The sequence below is a fragment of the Lemur catta genome, chromosome 8 (genome assembly GCF_020740605.2).
Source record: "Lemur catta isolate mLemCat1 chromosome 8, mLemCat1.pri, whole genome shotgun sequence".
Lineage (NCBI taxonomy): Eukaryota > Metazoa > Chordata > Mammalia > Primates > Lemuridae > Lemur > Lemur catta.
The window spans coordinates 72930486-72950759 of NC_059135.1; the positions used below are offsets into that span (position 1 = coordinate 72930486).

The 20274-nt window shown below is 43.4% G+C and overlaps 1 protein-coding gene across 1 annotated transcript in view; it reads right to left on the reverse strand.

Annotated features, from left to right (window-relative positions):
• KIF5C (kinesin family member 5C) overlaps window positions 1-20274 on the reverse strand; it is a 129007-nt gene that overhangs the window by 35538 nt on the left and 73195 nt on the right. The window contains exon 11 of the mRNA XM_045558778.1: window positions 9325-9473. Coding sequence (XP_045414734.1) covers window positions 9325-9473 — 149 coding nt within the window. The remainder of the gene's footprint in view (window positions 1-9324; window positions 9474-20274) is intronic.

A 20274-nucleotide genomic window follows, 5' to 3' on the forward strand; every position in this document is an offset into this window, starting at 1 on the left:
TGAAAACCACGTGGCTCCATTGAGTCTCTCAAATATCCTTCTTGGAAAGGAAAACAAAACCCAGCAGACGTTCACCATCAACTTCACACTCGTTTCACTACAGTCAGTAGCGAGGATGTCTGCAACGTTCCAAGCCTCCCCCTGGTTCTCAGCCCACAAAATCCATTTTGTGGAAATTCCCCAGGAAAGCTGCCCTGAGCCAGAGGGAATTTTTCAAAAAAAGATAGAAGAACTGAGATCCTAATCCGTGGCTTCATTAGCAATATATATCATGCCTCAAGGAACCCACTTGAACACTGCACACATTTATCTCAATATAAACAAAACACTTGTGATGGTTTAGCTCTGCTGCTTCCAGCTCCATTATTTCACTTGATAATCACAAAATGGCACCGTGGGCCTCCATGTCAAGGAAAATTAACACCTGATGATTTCGAGTTTGCATCACAGCTCCAACTGAAGCAGCAACTTGAAGCAAAACCTGGAATAAACTTCATCTTGCTGAATACAGAGAGTCAACCCTTTTTCCTTTTTCAACTAGACTGCACTATACCTCAGCCTTTTTCTAAAATTATTGACCTGAAACAAAACCAGAATATCAGAGTAGCCTTTGAACTGAACCTGAACCAAATCAATATTTCATTCAGTTCCAATTCCTGGCTTAAAAAAATCCATCAGCAACCTCAGTGTGCAGACTGGATTTCATCCAATTAAAGAATCTATATTCTCTACAGTCTGCCAAATCCATGGGCTATGAAAAGAGTGTACCATGTTCTTTTTCTTTTTTCTTAAAAAAAATTAGCTATTTTCTAACCACAGAAATAATTCAGGATACATTCTCAATATAAACAACTCAAGCAATATAGGATGTACACTAAAACTTGAAAGTCCTCTTTCATGCCTCCCTTCTAATTCTGTTCCTTCCCCAGAGAAATTCACCACCAACACTTTAGTAAATGTCCTTCTACTTGGATCATGACTGTATCCCTAATTTTTCAGTTCTAGCTTCTGAAATTTGGGGACAGGGCAACCCAATGCAGTATGAATTTGAGCTTCCAGCTTAAGCATAAAGAAGGTGAAATACTTAACTGCAATAGACCAGAAACCAGCCAGAATATGGTCATATTATCCACAGGACAACTCGCCCCAAGTAAAGAGGTAAGATACAAAAACACTGGGAAGAGACATATTCCCTGTGTTTTGGGTTCCAAATGGCCGGAGAGGCAATGATATCATGAGGCTGGGGTGAGCTAAGGAGCTGCCCAGTGGATGTTTTGATTCATCGGGGCAGGCAGGGACTGGGGGTGAACCCCTACAACCTTAGCTGCATGTTCCCTGCGCTAACCAAAGTCACAGGCTTGACTCCCCCTAAAGCTGCCCTCTTCTCCCATTGAGGAATTACAGCATCAACGAGTAGTAGGGTTGTCAAAGATTACAGAGGCCCAGCGCTGCTACGAGGCACTGTGAAAGCCACACTGCACCTCTATTAATCACAAGCCCATCTCCTGCTTAACTCCTTGGTTTGTTTTCTATAAAGGAGAGAAAATAGTAACGCCTTTGTGTTAAAGATAAATGAAGATGGTATATGTAAAAAGCACAAAAGGAGTTATTGTTTAAAGTCCATCTCTCATCTCCTCCACTCCCTGACAAATTCACACCTTTTTAAGCTTAGCAGATAAATGATTATTTTTACTTATTCTGAGATTAGTGTTTCTGGTCTTCACAACACTTTTGTGGTTGGAGCTCAGTTCCAAAAATAAAACACAGTATAGCTCTGCAGGTCCCTTTCAGATTTATGTTCATTATTATCAAAACAGTATTTGAAACCCATAGCAGACTTTCTCCTGAGCAATTCTCTGCATCAAAGCACTAACATGTCCCCCACGAAGCTACATCTGAACATCGAGCTCTTCCCGGTTTACATTCTAAAGGTCAGGCAGTCAGGATTATTTTCTGCAGCAGCCATTCAGACAGAGAAGAACAAAGCAGCAACACGCAGGAACCAAAGCAGCACAGCTCCTTCCCAGAGAGGAACCCAGAGCTTGGTTTTCCCAAACACCGTTGCCCTTCAAAGGACGGAGAAAATGACTTCCAGAAGCGTCCCTGGTAACTACACTGTCCAGCTCACAAACACGTCTGGGGATTGTAAATTCCCAACACCAGGCAAGACCTGACACCAGGCAATCTGTCTCCATGGCAATCTCACCACGTTAATCGAGAATATTCCCTGCACTGCAGCGCACCGAGTCTCCGGAGAAGCCCCCACGCAGGTGATTACGGAATAACTGATTGTAACAAGGAAGACAGCTGCAAACAAACCCTAGAGAAATAACATCCTGAACTATGGTGGTGGGAGAAGGAGAAAAAGGACCGAAAAAGGAAGATTAGCATCTATTTTTATTCTCCCTCTTTACATTAAAGTAGATTTCTCTAAGTTTATCCCCTGAGGCTTATGCCTGCTGCCTACAGGGAAAAAAAAGCTCCTAATACTGTAAAGCATCTGATTTTCTAGACTGAAAGGCTCCCCTTCCCCCACCCCCACACTAGAAACCTTTCCTTTCTTTAAATAAGCATCCTGGCATTTACTATTGTCAGATGTAATTACCTTTAAGGACTAAAAAGATTTGTGTTTACCTAGGAGCATTCACTGGAGGATACCTATAAGGCTTGCAGAACATTCTAATTATAAAATGAAAACTCCCAAAGGGCATAAATAACGTTTCTACAAAAAATAGAAATCCATCAATTGCAATAGACAAGAATGACAGACTAATCAAAAATTCTCATTAGTGCTATTAAAAATTCTAAAATAGGTTTTTTTGTGTTTTTTTTTTTTAAAGAAAACCATTAGACTGCCAGTAATTCATTAAAATTTCACACATGAAATAGCAACAAGCTAGTTATCCTTTTCATAAGTTGAGTCCCCAGAGCCTCGGGAGAACATAGAAAGGTAATTGCATTCTCTCAGCAACTCCAGAGCAGAGATTTGCTGGTCACTCACAGCTTCCGCCAGAAACCACAGCAGATCTGGCAAACGAGGTGCTTTCTTTTAATACCAATTAAATAGGCCCAGTGGCAGACCTAATGGTAGGTAATTTCTATATCAAAGAAACTAAAAGGAAATCTTTTAAATTGCCAGATGGGTGAGAGCAGCTGGCTACAAGATGTCATTATATAAATGTGATGTTAAAAAAAAAAAATCATTCCCTTATGAGATTATTTTGCATGCAAATGGCATCTTTCACCCTAGTTCCTAAAAATACTGTAAGCAGCTTAAAACGTTCTGTAATCCCTTCTAGAGTAATTTTCTAATAAACTGGTCACCTGGGACTCTGCACCCTCTGTGCATTCATGACCTCTTGAACAGGCCACAACCTCCTCCTAGTGGTCACTACTTCTATGACAGTGTCCAGCTGTGCACTCAAAGGGAAGCAGAGGCCCTAGCAAATTCGATATCTCAAATGAAATGCTCATTTCTGAGAGTCCATTAAAATCATAAATCCAAGAAGGAGGCCAGCATCTTCTACAGATTTAATGCTAAAATTTAATCACATTCCAACTACGGAGGTCCCAAAGTCCCACAAAGCCCCAGATCGGACTAGAGGTCACAGATTTAGCTAGTTACTGAACCACACCTGGTGGTCTTGCCAGTTTTGAACTTGGAGGACTAATCTACTTTAGAGATTGCCGATTGTCCACATCTTCTCAGCCTGTGATTAAATCATTTCTTTGCTTGACTTCAGCAGACAGGGTAAAGCTGCATCCACTCTGTTATTTAAGCTTATATGTAATTATTCAAGAGATGAGACTGTGGATATACCAGATTGTCGGGTCATTTCCCTGCTCTCCTGATACCTGGATTTTCAGGTCCTCCTTTTTCTGACTTAAACTCCTGTAAAAAGTTGTTTTTTTAAGTGCAAAATTCAAAGTATCAGAAGAGAACATGTGTAAAGGCTGACCTGCCAGCATTAGTGAACTATGCACCCGGCCTTCACCCCTCCCTCCCGATCCTCCTGTCAAGAGTTTTCTTGATGGATTGGGGGGAAGGTCAGGGTGAACTGCAGCTGTAATTCACTCCGAATCCAGCTATCTAAATCTATCTCCAGATACAGGATTGCTCGAGTCTTTTCCACACATACGAGCAACAAAGCAATAGGGCTTTAAAAAAGAATTCCATTTTCTGGCAACTGCCCCACCCCATCTATCCGTTCTTAAGCAAGCAGGCGCCGAACAAATCTCCATGAGGCTAAAGTGCCAACAGAGCCCCTAGATTTGAAGAAAGACCGGCAATCGATTACAGTCCACAAGATGTCACTAGTAGATTGTGGTGGACATTTGTTGCTTTTCAGCCACTCAACACCCCTTTGTCATAATAGCACCTCAACTTCCTTTTGAGGAATTACCCCCCTAAATTGTATGCAGTCTTTATCGGACAATTTATCCACGTGCCCTGCCTTTCCCGGCCAAGGCACACCACCAAGCCCAGTATTCCCACTTCTATCCTGGGCCTCTGAATCTCCAACATAATCATGCAAGGAAGGGAAAAACATCTGGAGAGGATTCATTCCAGGTGTGGCTGCAGATGAGATCTGCTGATTTGTTCCTGTGGCCTGTATCCCTGGAGCAGCCCTGGCTTCTGCCTGTCTGAGCCCGGTTCCTTAGCTGTCATTTGGATTCTGGGAATCACTCATATCCTTCTAGTGTGTTTTCTTTTTGTTTAAGCCAGGGAAGGTCAATTCCTGTAGCTTGCACTCTAACTAAGGACCCCAACTAGCACACTGGAGAACTGAACCAGGCCAGTGGGTGGCTCTCCTTATTCCTTCCTTTATAAAAACAAAGTGTGGCCTCTCCTTGAACCACCATGCACATACTCAGAGCTATCCTGCCTGAATGGCAATGTCAGAAATGAATCAAAGCTGGGTGTAGTAAACATGCTACGAGTCACAGGCCTTATTTTGAGAATCGAGGTTCAACTAACTGTGCCCAGAGAAGAAAACTGCCACGCCTGCATTCCGCTGGAGCTGCTATAACAAAATACCATAGATGGGGTGGCCCATAAACAAGAGAAATTTATTTCTTACAGTTCTGGAGGCTGGAAGTCCAAGATCGGAGTGCCAGCATGGTAGGGTTCTGGTGAGGGCCCTCTTCTGGGTTTGCAGATGGCCTCTTCTCATTGTACCCTCCCAGAGTACGCTCTCTGGGAACTCTTATAAGGGCACTAATTCCATTCATCGTCAGGATCTAACCACTAGGCACCCCCTCCAAATACCATCACCTCGGGGGTTAGGATTTCAACATGTTAATTTGCGGTGGGGGGACACAAACATTCAATCTATAGCACCCATCAGACTACAGGGGGTTGAAAATTAGTACAGGTGGAAGTGCAGGGAGGAGGGGTGAGACCAACCTCTAGGCATGTAATAGGATGGTATTTCACAACTTTTGGATGACTTGAGGCAGGGCATGCCCTCTCCTGTGGCACAGTCCTGTTGCTGCCAATTTGACCAGACGTGCCTCCTTTCACTTATTTCCTGCCTACACCTGATTTGCAGTTGATGTCCTACTCTCTTGCACTGTTACCTTATTCTATGTAACAGCAAGTAAGGAGAAGCACAAGCAATGCGTGCGTGCACACACACGCACACACACACACACTTTTCTGCTATATTCTTTCCTTGTTCTCCCGCAGCAGGAGTATAGCAGCCAAACTTTTACATTACAAACACACCATGCAAGGAAATAAATCTCTTTCCCAGATAAGGTGCACACAACTGACAAGGCCCCTTGAACTCATTCAGATTGCAATGTGGAGATTCCAATATCCAGGAAATGTTGAAGTGAACTAAGTAGCTGCCTCCTCCTGTACATTTACAACAAATGTGTATGTCAAATTTCAAAAGAAAGTTGGCACTATCCTCTACTCTGATTTTAGTGGAAGGCACTGCCTCTTCTCTTCTCTACCTCTCGAAACGCCAGCTCTCAGTTTACACACACCAGCCATGCCCTCCTAACTTCTGCTCCCAAGAATTAGGACTGACCCACAGGGACAGCACCAAAGGGTTTCCAGTCCCTTCCTTTTCTGGTGTGGTACTTTTCACACTCCTCTAACTGGCCTGCACACAAATCCCTCATGCTAGCTCTATTAGCAGGATGCACAGACAACAGAAAGAGCATGAACTTAGGAGTCAGGCCCCCTCGGTTAGGATGCTGCTCTGTACCAGAGACTGACCCGCTAGGGGGAGTCTTCTAGCCTGTTGAAACCTCAAGGGCCACTTGAGGATTAAATGCACAGCCTCAGAACATAACAAAAAGCAGGGGTTGGTTTGTTGTCCATGGGAGGTACGTTGGCATATCGTGTGAGATGTACACTTAATCCTAGAAATAGCTCTGCACTCCCAACTGGCCAAAGGACCACTCCACGTCTCTGCACGGCCCCTTCCCTACCCTTCCTCCTGCCTGAAATTTTTATCACTAGAGTCGGTTCTCCACATTTAAGAACTTAGCCTCCTGAAAAATCACCTTTAAAATACAAACATTAGCTTGGGGAAGGAGGGCCCTGCAGGGTCCCTCCCGCCCCCTGCCGTCATGGTCAGCAAAGACAGCAAAGACGTGGTGATGGGTGTGAAGGGAGGTTCTCAAGACGCTCTCCCTCTTCTCTTCCTCCCTCCCCTCTCTCCGGAGTCAGCAGGGGACCCCGCCCCACCACACCTTCAATTACTACCTAAAGGTGGAGGACGCCAGCTCAGGCAGCTCCTCTGAGCTCCAGACCCTCAGAACCTAACTTCTTATCTGAAACTTCTCCCTGGATGTTCCACAGGCACCCTAATCTCCCAAACTCATCTCCCTCGCCCCCAGTCGGGGTCTTCTCCAGCACGCCCAGTCTCCAGGATTCACTCGGCAAGCCAGAGAAACAGGAGCCGTCCTCGACACCTCCCTGCCCCCACGGCCAACTCCTCACCAAACCCTGATTTCTCCTCCTAAATACCTCTAGGTCCATCCATTCCTCTCCCTTTCCACTGCCCTGTCTCAATTCAACTACCATAATCTCTGGTCTGGAAGACCCTCTTTCCCGGTCCCCCGCCCCCACCTCCCGTCCATTCTCCAACACAGCCAAGGGGTCTTCAAACACGCAAATCCCATCATATGATCTGCGGCTTAACACCCTTGAATGCTCCTCTCTGCTTCCAAGATAATGATCAAAATCCTGAACAAGGACTGTGTGACCCTGCACCGGAGAGCTCCGGGCCACCCCAGCATGTCTCAGGCCAGTGCTCCCACCCCGACCACTCACGCTGGCCTTCCTGCTCCCCACTCGGGGCCATTGTAAAAGGGACCTGCACCGCCCCTCCCCCCACCTCACACCTCCTATTTCACTCCCTAACTGCTGTTTTTCTCAGATCTTGTTCTTGGTGCTGCTTATTCTAGGAAGCCCTCCCGGCTTCTCAGCCCCCTGCTATAGTAACCAGGCACCTTGGACCTTCCCTCCTCGGATGCAGCACAGACGACCATCACGCGTTTACTGGTGGTGACTGGCATCTACCTCCCCCCTCAAACCATGCTGAGGGCAGAGACTACTCTGACTGCTCACCCTTTAACTGCCAGCACCTGCATTCAACACGTTTACTAAACACATTTATTAAAAGCCACTGATGTGCCAGAAACCATAAGGGCTTATGTAGGATCTCGCCCAAGAGGACGTAGAAAACAGTAAATGTCCGAGTAGATTTGCAAGGTGTATGAAATGGGACACACAGTTAAAATGATGCCAAGTGAACAGGCCCAGAGCAGGGCAGGGTGCCCACAAGACCCTCGGCAGGAGGCTGAGCCAGGCAAACAAGGCAGTGGGCAGACCCCAGAGCACAGCATTTGATGAGGGAAGGAGAGCTGGAAGATTAGAGCTCAGCAAGAGATGGAAAAGGATAGAAAAAAACAAGGCTAATTGCCCACTCCACAATGTTTCCAAGGCCAGTCCCCTGGCCTTTTACCAAAAGGCTTTACTGAATGTCCCCTGTCCCGATCACCCAGGAGAGAACTGAACTGAGGACTCCAAAAATAAAACAAAACTTCATATGGCTGCTCCCCACCTTGCAACCACTCCTCCCTACCCTCCTACTTCTGCCAAATTGCAAGGAACCGTCCACCAGCCCCAGGTGCTGAATTATTCAATTATTCTAGCAGCTTTCAAAACACGTGTGCAGCTAGAAAACCTTCTGAAAAGAAAGGAATCATGTTATTTAGGCTACTAGGTCATTTCTAGAACCTCTCTTGAATTCTCGTTTGCCACGTAATTGTTTTTCTATTAAACAGTAGCTCATTGACACCTCACCCTTACTAGCAAGAAGCAGTGGCGAACACATAATCACAAGACGACCTGCTGCTCACTCTGCAGTTACGAACCGGCAGCGTTACCTGCAGATGCTGCACAGCAGCCCCAGGCTCCTACCCTTAGCCAAAGCCGAGGTCTGCTGCAGCACCTGATATACCATAAACACGGCATGCGGCAGCAGAGGATCCGAAGAACAACTTCTAACTATCCGCCATCTCCCTACACACACACCAACTTGCCTTATTTTAGTAAAAAAAAAAAGAAAAATAGACTTCTACCTTCCAACCTCCATCACAATGCTGCTAAAACCACTAAAATAATCTGTCTGCGCTTGGATCTGGAAACCCCTCTTAACACCTCACCCACAACCCACCCACCCACTGCACGTCAGTTCTCTGAGATATTTTCTCCTAGTAGAACAAACCAAAGAGAACTGTTTCAGGGGAAAAGGAAAAGCAGTCACGAACCAAGCCTTTAAGTCTCCATTTTAGCACAGAGCTCCTTCGGGAGCCCTCTATTTCTGGCTCTGAAGAAGCAGAGCATGAAGATGAGTTAGGCAAAAAAAAAAAAAAAAAGCAAGTATTTGCCAGAGGTGACTTTTAACCCCAAATCAATGATAAAACTCACATAGGAGACAATGACATTTTTCATTTAATCAGAAGCAATGTGAGCCACAAAATCTCAGCCCCTGTCCTCTAAACCTCAAACAGGGCTACAGAGCGAATGGCAGGAATGGACGGAGGGCACCTCACTGGAAACGGATTAAGGCCACCTTGCAAACTGTCACTTGCCCACCCTCACACTGTGTATGGCCACGTGCTGGGGGCAGGGCCTGTGCTGGGGAATAAGAAGCCATCCGACTGTTCACACAGGTGGCTGCTTGGCAGGACCAAGCTCCGCCATCGTCCTCACGGGCCCAAGCGTCTCCCAGGGTGTGAGGTCACAGGAAAAAGAAAGCACACACTCATGCCCTGTTCCTCCTCTCCATTCTTCCTTACCGTTCCTCCACCTGTTCAGCTCCATCTCCAGATGCTGGATAACATTCTTCAATGTTTTATTTTTCTCTTTCTCTTTTTCATATTTCTTTTTCCATTCTTCTGCCGTCAGTTCCAGGTTCACAGAGACTGTATTCTTGATGGTCTTAGCTCTGGGATTAAAAATAGAAGGGTAAAGTTCTGAGTGTAGCTATTAGCATTACTGAACCAATACACGTTGGCCTCAGATTCCTCACATATCAAAAAGTTGGGGCTGGGGAAGTAGAAGGGATCCAGCGACTTTCACCCACCACCCTCCTAGCTGGCCGGATGGCAATGTTACTTCTTGAGGTTACAAACTTTTCCTCTTCTTTCCCCCTCGTATCCCATCAGTCCCTAAATCCAATGATTCAGATTGTCTCTCAGGGTCACCTCTTTCTCTGTCCCCTTTGCCACCATATTAGTGTATATTCTCAGCTCCCCTTATGGTTATAACCCTTTTCAGACATTCAGCATCCTCCTCTATGCATCCTGCATACCCCACCAGATTTCTCTTCCAAAGGAGAGATTCCTTTCAGTTCAGTACACATTTATGAAACACTGGGGACATGCCAAGACAAATGGACAAGGTCTCTGGACTCTTGGAGCTTGGGGTTTCTTATACCAATGATACATAAACAGATTGTAATGTAATCAATTATTTCTCCTCCTCACATTTGGTACCTAGAACCATCCCTGATGTGTTGAACACACATCAACACATGCCTCGTAGGCCAGGTGTGGCACATAACCGAGTGAGGCTGGCCAGGTGACATCATGGTTCTCTGCTGAGCACATGCCCCCTTCCCAGCCCATTGTCACCATGCAGGAGTGGAGGGCCCACTGTTCTCAGGTCATCCCATTTTTCAAGAAAAGTCAGAGATGGAGATTTTAAAAATTTATATCTCCAAGTTTTAAAAAATGTTTTAAAATAATGTGTGGGATAAACAAACATGTATAATGGCCACCACTTTGCCACTTCTAGAATAAGAGATGGTGTGATCTTAGCTGGGGGGGGTTGTGATGCCACATGGATGGTAGTTGGGCAATAACTCAAAGGAGCAACTGGCGAGAGCAAATCAGCAGCTGCACTAGATGATACTGAAAACAAAAGACACGATTCACCTCAACATGCACAGAAATAACACATAAGCAACCTTGTCCAATTAAAAAGTAAACTGATCATGGCAGAATTCCACTTATTCCTTACTTTTTAAGAGGTAAAACCTCACTTCAGAATATGTGATATCCTGTTTTATTTGCCATTGACTTTCTCATTTTTTTAGCAAGCACTTTCAGAAGAATGACTTTCTCATTTTAAACTTCAGACAGTTCTTATACTGTCAGCACAATCTGATTTGTGATTCAGGTTAATTACTGTTGTCATCAAATGACATTCTGGACATGATTTCTATTTCAGTGCAAGAAATTCAGCAGTCCTCACCAGTGTTACAGATGTCATTCCAAAAATTAATTCCTAATGCAGACAACTAAATAACCCAACTGTCAAAAGATGAGTTTAACAACTTCAATGCAAGTCTCCACTTAAAAATTAGTATAATTCTCTTGAGTTCACTGTAGCTTGGGGCTGCTGTCCCCAGAAGTGCATTAACTCTAATATTTCAAATAGCAGCAATTTTATTACCACTTTAAAGTCTATTCCAGTTTGACACTCTCACCTTTCCTTCTAACATCCTCAGGTGGTGCTGTGGACGTTTCTCAAGATACCAGAACAAACACGCAGCATCCTTTATCAACTTAATAGTCAGAAAGTAGAAAATAACTCATGGCTAAAATGCTTGTGGACATTTAAGGATATACTTTGAGGCTATCATCTTACTTTTTAAACCATAAAGAGTCCCTTGATAATTTCAAATGACACCAGAAAGAGCAAGACAAAGCCTCTATGCTATACTCAGTTCGGTTTAGCCAGAGGCATATTTTGTGAGCAGACTCCACAAGGTTATCACCACTGCTGAAACGGGTCCTCATTCTCAAAGTTCTTTTAAAAGCTGCCCAGAAAATTCTTTTTCTTCCACTTCTGTAGTAATCAGGCTGGGCAGGAAACAGATGACCTGCTCAAATTCTATAATTTCAGTAGAGTTTAACAAAAGTATGAAAAGGTGATGGGGAATACTAAGGGATAATGTGGTACCCACATTAGTGATGGGGGAAGCTATTACCCCCATAGCCAAAGGGGCCCCCGAGGGAGAGGGCTAGAAGGAAGAGATTGCCTGGCAGGAACTGTAACAGCCTTTGGTCCAGGGACACAGTCAACCCAAATGACCCTACAGGGAGAGAGCCAGAAAATAAATACCTGGACCTCACTCTCTTCTCTCCTGATCGCCTGCCCATGTTCCTTCCCCACTGGTTGAACGTAACTGGAAGGCAGACGCAAGGGAGCCCACTGTAGTAGTCTAAACCAGTTACTCTCCCAGAGCACAGAGCAGGACAGAGATGCTCAGAGAAGATCCAGGGGGTAGTATACAAAGACATGCAACCCAACTCCCATCTGGAACTCAAACAACAGTGAGAAACCATGTCTCATGCTGGGCCCCTAGACTTCACCCCCAAATGTAGCAGAGAGGCATTTACATCCATTAAACATAGAATATGAAGAAATCAGCCAACATTGAAAGGGAAAGATGTTAATTCTCTTAAAATTTTTCTATAGATTTAAAATAATCCCCCCCCATAAAAAAAAACAAATCCTAAAAGGTTTATGTGTATATACAGAAATTGGGAAGCTGATTCTAAAATTTATAATAGAAATGAAAAAGGACAATTTTGAAGGCCAAAGTTAAAGAATTAACTATCAATACTTATAAAGCCACAGTAATTAAAACTGATTAAGCAGTCAGAAACTTTAGAATAGAAACAGAATGGATTGTCCAGAAACAGATACTCAAATATACAGTTATCTAGTTTATGACAAAGGTGCCCATAACCGAACAATGGGAAGGACGACCCTTTCAATATTACAGTGCTAGGGGAGAGGGGCAATTTATCCCCTCCCCATCAATACCATATAAAAAAGTCTGTTCCAGACAGAGCATAGGCATAAATGTGAAAGGTAAAACAATAAAGCTTCTAGAAAAAATACAGGAGAGTATCTTCAAGACCTTGGGGGTAGGCAAAGATTTCTTCAATAGAACATAAAAGAAAAACTAAATTTGACTTCATTAACACTAAAAACCTCTCTTGATTAAAAGCCACAATTAAGAGAGTTAAAGGGCAAGTCATAAAGTGGAAGAAGATATATGAAATACATGTACCTGACAAAAGACTTACTCAGAATACCTCCTATAAAGCAATGAAACAAGAACAAAACTGGGGAGACTTGAACAGGCACTTCATAAAAAAAGTGCCAATATAAACCACCCCCCCAAATGGTGTTTAACATCACTAGCTATCAGGGAAATGCAAATTAAAACTACAATGAGATACACTTACATATCCAACAGAATGGCTAAAGATTTTAAAACTGATAATGCCAACTGTTTTTTAGGATAAGCAGTGACCATGATACTCAACTGCTACCAGAAAGAGTGAATTATTACTATCATTTTGGGAAAATGTTTGGTAGTAGCTACTAAAGACGAATATCTCATGCCCTATGACCTAGCAATTTCACTTCTACTCAACAGAAATGAGAACATATGTTCACCTAAAGTCAAAGTGATAACCAAGTCATAGTAACTTTATCTGTAACAGCCTCAAAATGAAAACAATCCAAATATCCATCAACAGCAGAATGGATACATATACAAGCTACATTCACATAATAGAATATTATGTAACTATGAAAAATAAACCACAACTACATCTAACAATGTAGAAGACTTCCACTGACACAGTGTTGCCTAAAAGAAGCCAGATACAAAATAGGACTGTGTGATTTCATTTACGTAAAATTCAAATACAGGAAATATTAATCTATATTGATGGAAATCAGGATGACAGTTACTCTTGAGATCTGGGTACTAACTGAGGGGGTGAAGAGAGAGGCTTCTAACATGCTGGGTGGTGGTGACATGTGTATATTCCTTTGTAAAAATTTATGAGTTGTACACTTAAGCTTATGCATTTGACTATATGTATGTTGTGTTCAATAAAAATGGGTGAAGAAAAATAAACTGATTTAGAAAGAAATCAAATCAGATATATTAATAAGAACTTCCAGATCATGCAAAAAACTAGAGTTACTAATATTAAATTTCTGTGCCCAGAGGTTTGTTGTTATTGTTGTTTTTAATAGAACAAATATTCTCCTACCTAGGATGTTGAAAACAGTCTTGCAAAGTGGAATAAAGAGGGTTTCAGTATGTAACTCCTCTAGGAGACCAAGAGGAAAAAGATGTAGAATATCTATAATCTATTTTTCTTTTTACCATGAACTTTGGCAAATGTAGAGAATAAAGAAGTCTAATGGTCACTAGCTTCTATTTAATTTTGACATTAAAAAGTTTCCTTAATTTTACCTAAGTGATTTCAGGCAAAAAAAAAAAAAGGGGGAAAAAATTCACTTTCCTCCTTTGTTAATATTTAGCTGCCATCAGAGCAGTCCTCTTTTGTTTTGGTTTTTGTCTTGTCCACTTTAGAGCACGTCAAAAGGCCTTCACATTCTTGGCTCTTTTATTTTTGGTACTTGCCACATACTTCCTGGCTGTGATCACACTAAGCAGCGTCATCCCCAGACTCTCAGACACAGTGAATCAACACAGATCCCAGGCACGAGGCTGCCTATGGACATGATCTGGGGGGCTTGTGCACATGCCCACACATGTGCCTTTACTGTTCAGCCTTGTTTCCAAAAGAATTTCAGGCAGCTTTCAGGGAGACATAAAATCAACAAGATAGCAGAAATTATGAAGTGCTCTTTCTATAGCAAAGAGATGATGTCTCAGAACTATAGGGTTGGAGCTGTAGAACAATTATGATGCCATCCAGCCTTATAGTTCTGGGGCATTACCTCTTTGATATAGAAAAACAAGCCAATGACCCACAGGAGCCTATTCTAGCCACTGACTTACAGCTCACTCGTCACCTTTAAAGGTCAAACTAACTGTGATATCATTTGATTAATCCAAAGTAGCCTGACCATTCACAAAGGAGCACAAAAGTGTCTTGGGTCTTCACTTCTAAAAACCCTTAGGTTTTGCAACCACAGCACCCAAGATGTATAAAGATATAAATGCTTATTCCACAAGTTATAACCATAGCAGGCACTGAGCAAAATTCTAACCAAAGGCAACCTTAATTCAATCTTAAATTTATAACCTAGGAACAAGGCCGGCTTAGCAAAAATGAGCCAAATTGTGACAGTGCCGTTATCAGAGTATCTCTTCTGCAGTTTTTCTTTGCTTTGGCTTTTTTCAGGGAGTTGAGTACCATTTAAATAATATATGACCTAGGCTTTCCCCAGACATAAAATCTCTTCTCCCTACAGGGAGGAAACTAGGACCAAGGTTTTAAAAGACCTCAAAGTTAATGCATGTTAACCCTCCTTGGAAAAGGCAGATCAAGCACAGTGGACAAAGAGCAGAGGCCACAGTGTACCTTTCACATAGATAGCAATACAGAGACAGTTAAGTCGGAAAAGATTCTCGCAGGCATCTGCTGAAGAGTGGAAGGAGGGCAACTACCTCCCCATTCTCAAGCATTCTGCTATTTCCTTTCCTGCACCGCTCAGTCCTCCTGTCACTGACTTTGCAGTTTACATGTTCAGAATCACATGCCCAGGCTTCTAGGACTGCTAAGGGTGTCTATTTCCACCACCGAGATAAACACGCATACCTGGTGACGCTCTGAAGGCATCTTCGTAATCTGGCACTTGAACAAAGCCCTCCCTGAATGCGGAGAAGCCCTAGAAACCCTGGTTCAGGTCACTCTGCATTCTGACGGATCCCTCCCCACGGATTTCAGTGGTCTCCCGCACTCAGACTTCCCCGCCATGGTCAGCTCTAAATGATACGAGCATCACGTATAGGTACGGTTTCTTCTAATGACTGTAGCCTCCCTGGAAGAACCAGAAAGATATTCCTGGTAACTTCCTACCTCTTGTTTCAGCACCTTCCTTCTCTCACAGGTGTTCAGGATAGTGCTGGCATTTGAATAAAGAGCTCTAGACAACCTCACACCTTCAGTGCATAGAATAAATCTGTAATGTGTGATTCTGCACTGCGAGTCGTGTGTGTGTGTGTGTGTGTGTGTGTGTGTGTGTGTGTGTGTGTGTGTGTGTGACAGAGAGAGAGAGAGAGAGAGAGAGACTGAGACTCTCCTCTCCCCCTGAGAGGCAGGACGGGCAGGTCATCCACCACCCTTCTCTGTCAGTCAGGGTTCTCCAGAGAAACAAAACCAATACGAGAAAGGTAAAGAGAGAGAGATACATGGATAGATAGAGACAGAGATAATATATTATATATCCCGTTGTATAAATAAGATCCTATTACATATATAAGACATATCTTAGTCTTATTTATTTATTTAAAGAAATTGGCTCATGTGACTGTGGGGGTGGCAAGTCTAAAAGCCACAGGGCAGGCCTGGCTGGAAGCTCGGGCAGGAGTTGATGTTACAGTCTTGAGGCAGAATTTCTTCTTTGGGAAGCCTCTGCTTTTGCTATTGAGGCCTTCAAGTGAGTGGATGAAGCCCACCCTCATTATTGAGGTAATCTGCTTTACTTAAAGTCAACTGATTATAGATGCTAAACACATCTACAAAATACCTTCACAGCAACACCTAGATTAGTGTTTGAGTAAATAACTGGGCAGTATGGCCCAGCCAAGTTGACACATAAAACCAACCATCATATCTGCTGATCTGCTCTGAGTCCTAGTTCCCATATAAAACACCTAAACCTCCTTCTGGAAACACCACTGCTCCAAAGCGCCTTCCCAGGTGCTGGTGAGGCCATTTCCCTGCTTACGAGTGAGGGAGGTAGGGAAGGAGAAATTAAAATTTTCTGTCTTTTAAAAGCTCTAGTCTCCTGTGAAACATTCAGAAGTGACATGAATGAAGAGTTGGCATCTGGTTAAACTTATGTCAGCCATAGCATCTTTCCCTCCAAGAGACAAAATTAAGGCCCTCCAACAGGAATGATTTAAGTCCTTTTTGGTTTTATGTCAAAAGTGAAGCCAAGTGTCTGCCTTGGCCAAAGTGTTCACTCTTCCACTGCAGGTGGCCTGTGCTCGTGGCCTGGTGATGTGAATTTTGCACACACACACTATTCTGTCTCTGCTGAGTCCAGCTGCCACTAAACAGGCAAATGGCACAATTAAAATGATGGCTTGATTTTCTTTTTTAAAAAGTGCACATTAGGAAAAGAAAAAAGAATATTACTTTCCCTAAGATATCAATTCGCCTTCCATATTCAACATAAAAATACAGCCTTTGAATTATTCATGCTGGATCAATCAAAACTCTTGGCGCCAAAGAAGTGCTGAGTCAGGCCTTCCTAACCGCACTGGTCTGCCCCCTCGGGGCTCCTTTTCCCTTCCTTACCACCCCAAATCAAGGTACACTAAATAGGCTTCCAAGATAATTGGGTGATTTGAGTTCACACTTCTAAAACTTGTAAATATCTTTTTCAAATAGTGCTGTACAAGTACTTTGGATGAGTAATTAAAGACAAAAAGATAGACTGCTGGAAACCAGAAGGAAAAAAAAAACTCAAAGAAAGTCCTCTAGTTTGAGCCCAGCTTTTTGACTCTACTGTCTAAGAATTCAAGTGCTGCCTCCTCAACTAGATTAAAAGCTTATTGAGAGCACAGAAGATGGCTTTTACTTCTCTGTTAGCACAATATTGGGCACTCAGGGGACTAAAAGGGACAAGCCTGAATGAAGAAAAGAGCCAGAATTTATCAGGGAAACTGAGAAACAGACATGGTGAATTTTTCCCTTTAAATTGCAATACCTAATCTAGAATCCTGAAGAGCACTAACAGGACTCTTGGTAGGGCACCCTCAGGCAGCCGCAGACTTGCTGCTTCAAAGTCCACACTTTGTTTTATTCAGAGCATCAATACAGTCTAGCCTAGCAACAAACATGTACTTTCTTCATGTCCTTGAGAGAACCTCATAGGAATAACTGAGGAATCTTTTGCTGCCCTAAGGTTTGGCCACTCCTGCAATAAAGAATATAATGAACACTCGTTACACTGAATTTGGGATGTGCCCGGCAGTCTTCTCTGAGTTCAAAGTGCTTAATCTCATTAGCTATCACATACCATGTCTAATCCGGTGTTCAGAAGCGTGTCTGCTGTGTAATTGGGTTCAATGAGTATATTTAACAATACAGCAGGTAATGGCCCCATAGAGTAGCTCAGTGTCCTTGAAGAATCCATTAACTAACTCCAGGACAGAGGGAAAGGGACAAAACCTCACACATTTCCAGTTATAGACTGGAAAGCAAACCAGATCCAAACTCAACCAAACTTGTAGGCATCATGGTGTCGCAGTTCAGCAACTGCACTAATGCTTCAAGAATCCTACACAATAAGCTTTAGGTTCATCTGTTCATTCATTTGATAAGCACTCACCAACTGACCACCTATTGTGAACCAGTTGTGCTGAGTACTTGGTGGGAAACTGAAGCCAATGACAAACTCGCTCCCTGCCGTTCTGAAGCTCAGAATCTAGATGACTGATAACAGAATGCAGACCAACCTATTTCCTCTGAATACATAACCGACATTACTTTCTATTTCCTGGAAGCCCAAATTATCAGCAATATTTCTTTATTTGTTCATTCAAAAAATGTAACTCTAATTCTACTTCATTCAGTCCTGTCCCTTAACTGCAGTGCTGTCTCCTACAGTGCATTATAGTCCGTCAAGTCTCATCCACTGCTGTGACCTCCCCAGGCCTCAATGCTGCCAGGCTGTTTAAGAGAGAGCAAAAGTGGAACTTACAATCACAGATAGCCCGCTACAATGCCAGCCCTGTGCTTAGTAAAAACTGAAGCAACTCATATAATCCTCCCAACAATTCTTGAAAGTAGGCATTATTATCTCCCTTTCTATAGGCAAGAAGACTGAGGCCCAGAGAGAAATAAAGGAGAGAATGGGTCAGGAGCAGAACTTGGTTCCGATTTTGGGTTTACTGACCCAGAGGCTGTGCTCAGCCACTGCAGGTTACTCACGAAGGTTCCTGAGGCTGTGGGTCAAACAACACGGTTTGCATCCTATGACATTCTACATGTTTGGTCATTTGCTGGATGTATGGTCTTGGGTATGGTACCCAATGGCTTTGAGCCTAAGTCTCAATCGCATCCTCCACACAAAGGTGAGGTAGTGCCTACCTGCTAGAATTGCTAGGAGGATTCCGACATGCCGGACACACAGCAAGCACTAAAAACAGTGTTAGTGATAATGATGATGATGCTGATAGACTAAGATCAAAGGAAGAAAATAATCATTTGAACTGGCACCTAAAATGCTTCCTGTAGGCAGCTGCAAACACCCACTAACAACAGCAACCTTGAGACAGATAACCCAATGCCCCAGGGTGACTCTGGCTTGCAAAGATCCAAAATATGTCTGCTTTGTAGGCGAGGACTTTTTCTTAAAGAGATATTTCCTTTGTAAGTGTTATTTGGAATTGGTTTGCTCAAACATGTTTTAAGAAGAAATTGTTAAAGCTTAAGTTTAAGACACTGGGCAGGATACATTCTTGTCCCCTGTAAGCAGACGCTGGTTTATAGGTATCCTGGGATCCTTGAGGAAAGTAGGTATTATCCTACCGCAACCCCATTGACCTGAGCATTTGGCTAATCAAGGAAATGATTTGGGAGGAAGTAAAGGACCCAAATCCAGTTAAAAAGATTTATTAGTTCTACAACATTTCAGTGTAATTATTATTTATTTAGACATCCCACAGGTGCCGCAACTGCATAATTCTATGTTCTGTTGAGGGCTCAGGAAATGACTGGGGCTTAATGCAGTTTAAACAAGCCGTAATAGTCTCCCATACAGAATGCCCACCCCCATCTGTCCTTTCTCCAGGCATCTTAAACTATTTCTCAGTCATAACCACACAACACACACTCCCAGGAGGAAAGCTGGGGAGCGCCCTGTGCCCCCATTTACAAATGAGGCAGCTAAAGCCCACCGAGAACTGGTGACTTGTCTGAAGCCCCCATGATTATTCAGAATTGAATGGAATGGTAGCAACAGAATCCACATCTTCCAGTCTCAGCTCCAAGCTCGGCCTGTTGAGCACTGAAGATGCTCAGGTCACCCAAATCCACAGCACCCCAGGCACTCTGGGAACTAACATTGAGGTGCCCGTGGCTGAGAGGATGGGGCTTAGACACTGGGACTGAGGAAACAAGACAGAAGGAGGTCAGGCCTTGAGCAGTGGCAGGGGGCAGGTGAAAAAGAAAATGGCAAGAAAGGAAAGGAAGGTGTGAACCAACCCACACAGGGAAAGGGTGCTTTAGGATTACTGCGTTGTCCCTGCTGCCCACCTATGAACACTTCTCAGGGATCTAGAAGTCTCGTTTGGGCATTTTGAAGGTAAGAAGATGGCTGTCATCCACCCTTTTCCTCAACAGACATTTCGTACCTCCTACTCCCAGGGCTAGTAAGGATTCCTTCCCCCTTTTCTGTCTATACACTACTCTGTATTCACCCAAGTTTCAGGTTGTTTAATCAGCACCTTTCCAATGGATCCCAAATATTAGAGTTAAAGGTAGTGATCAATCTTGAGATTTATACACTTGAAATCATACGAACCTAAAAGTTAGACTTCAATTCCATGAAGAATCAAAGCAATACTCCATTGCATTAACAACGATTACCTCTGTAATAAGTTTGGGTATTTTGCCTTTTTTTTTTTGAGACAGAGTCTCACTCTGTTGCCCAGGCTAGAGTGCCATGGCGTCAGCCTAGCTCACAGCAACCTCAAACTCCTGGGCTCAAGCAATCCTACTGCC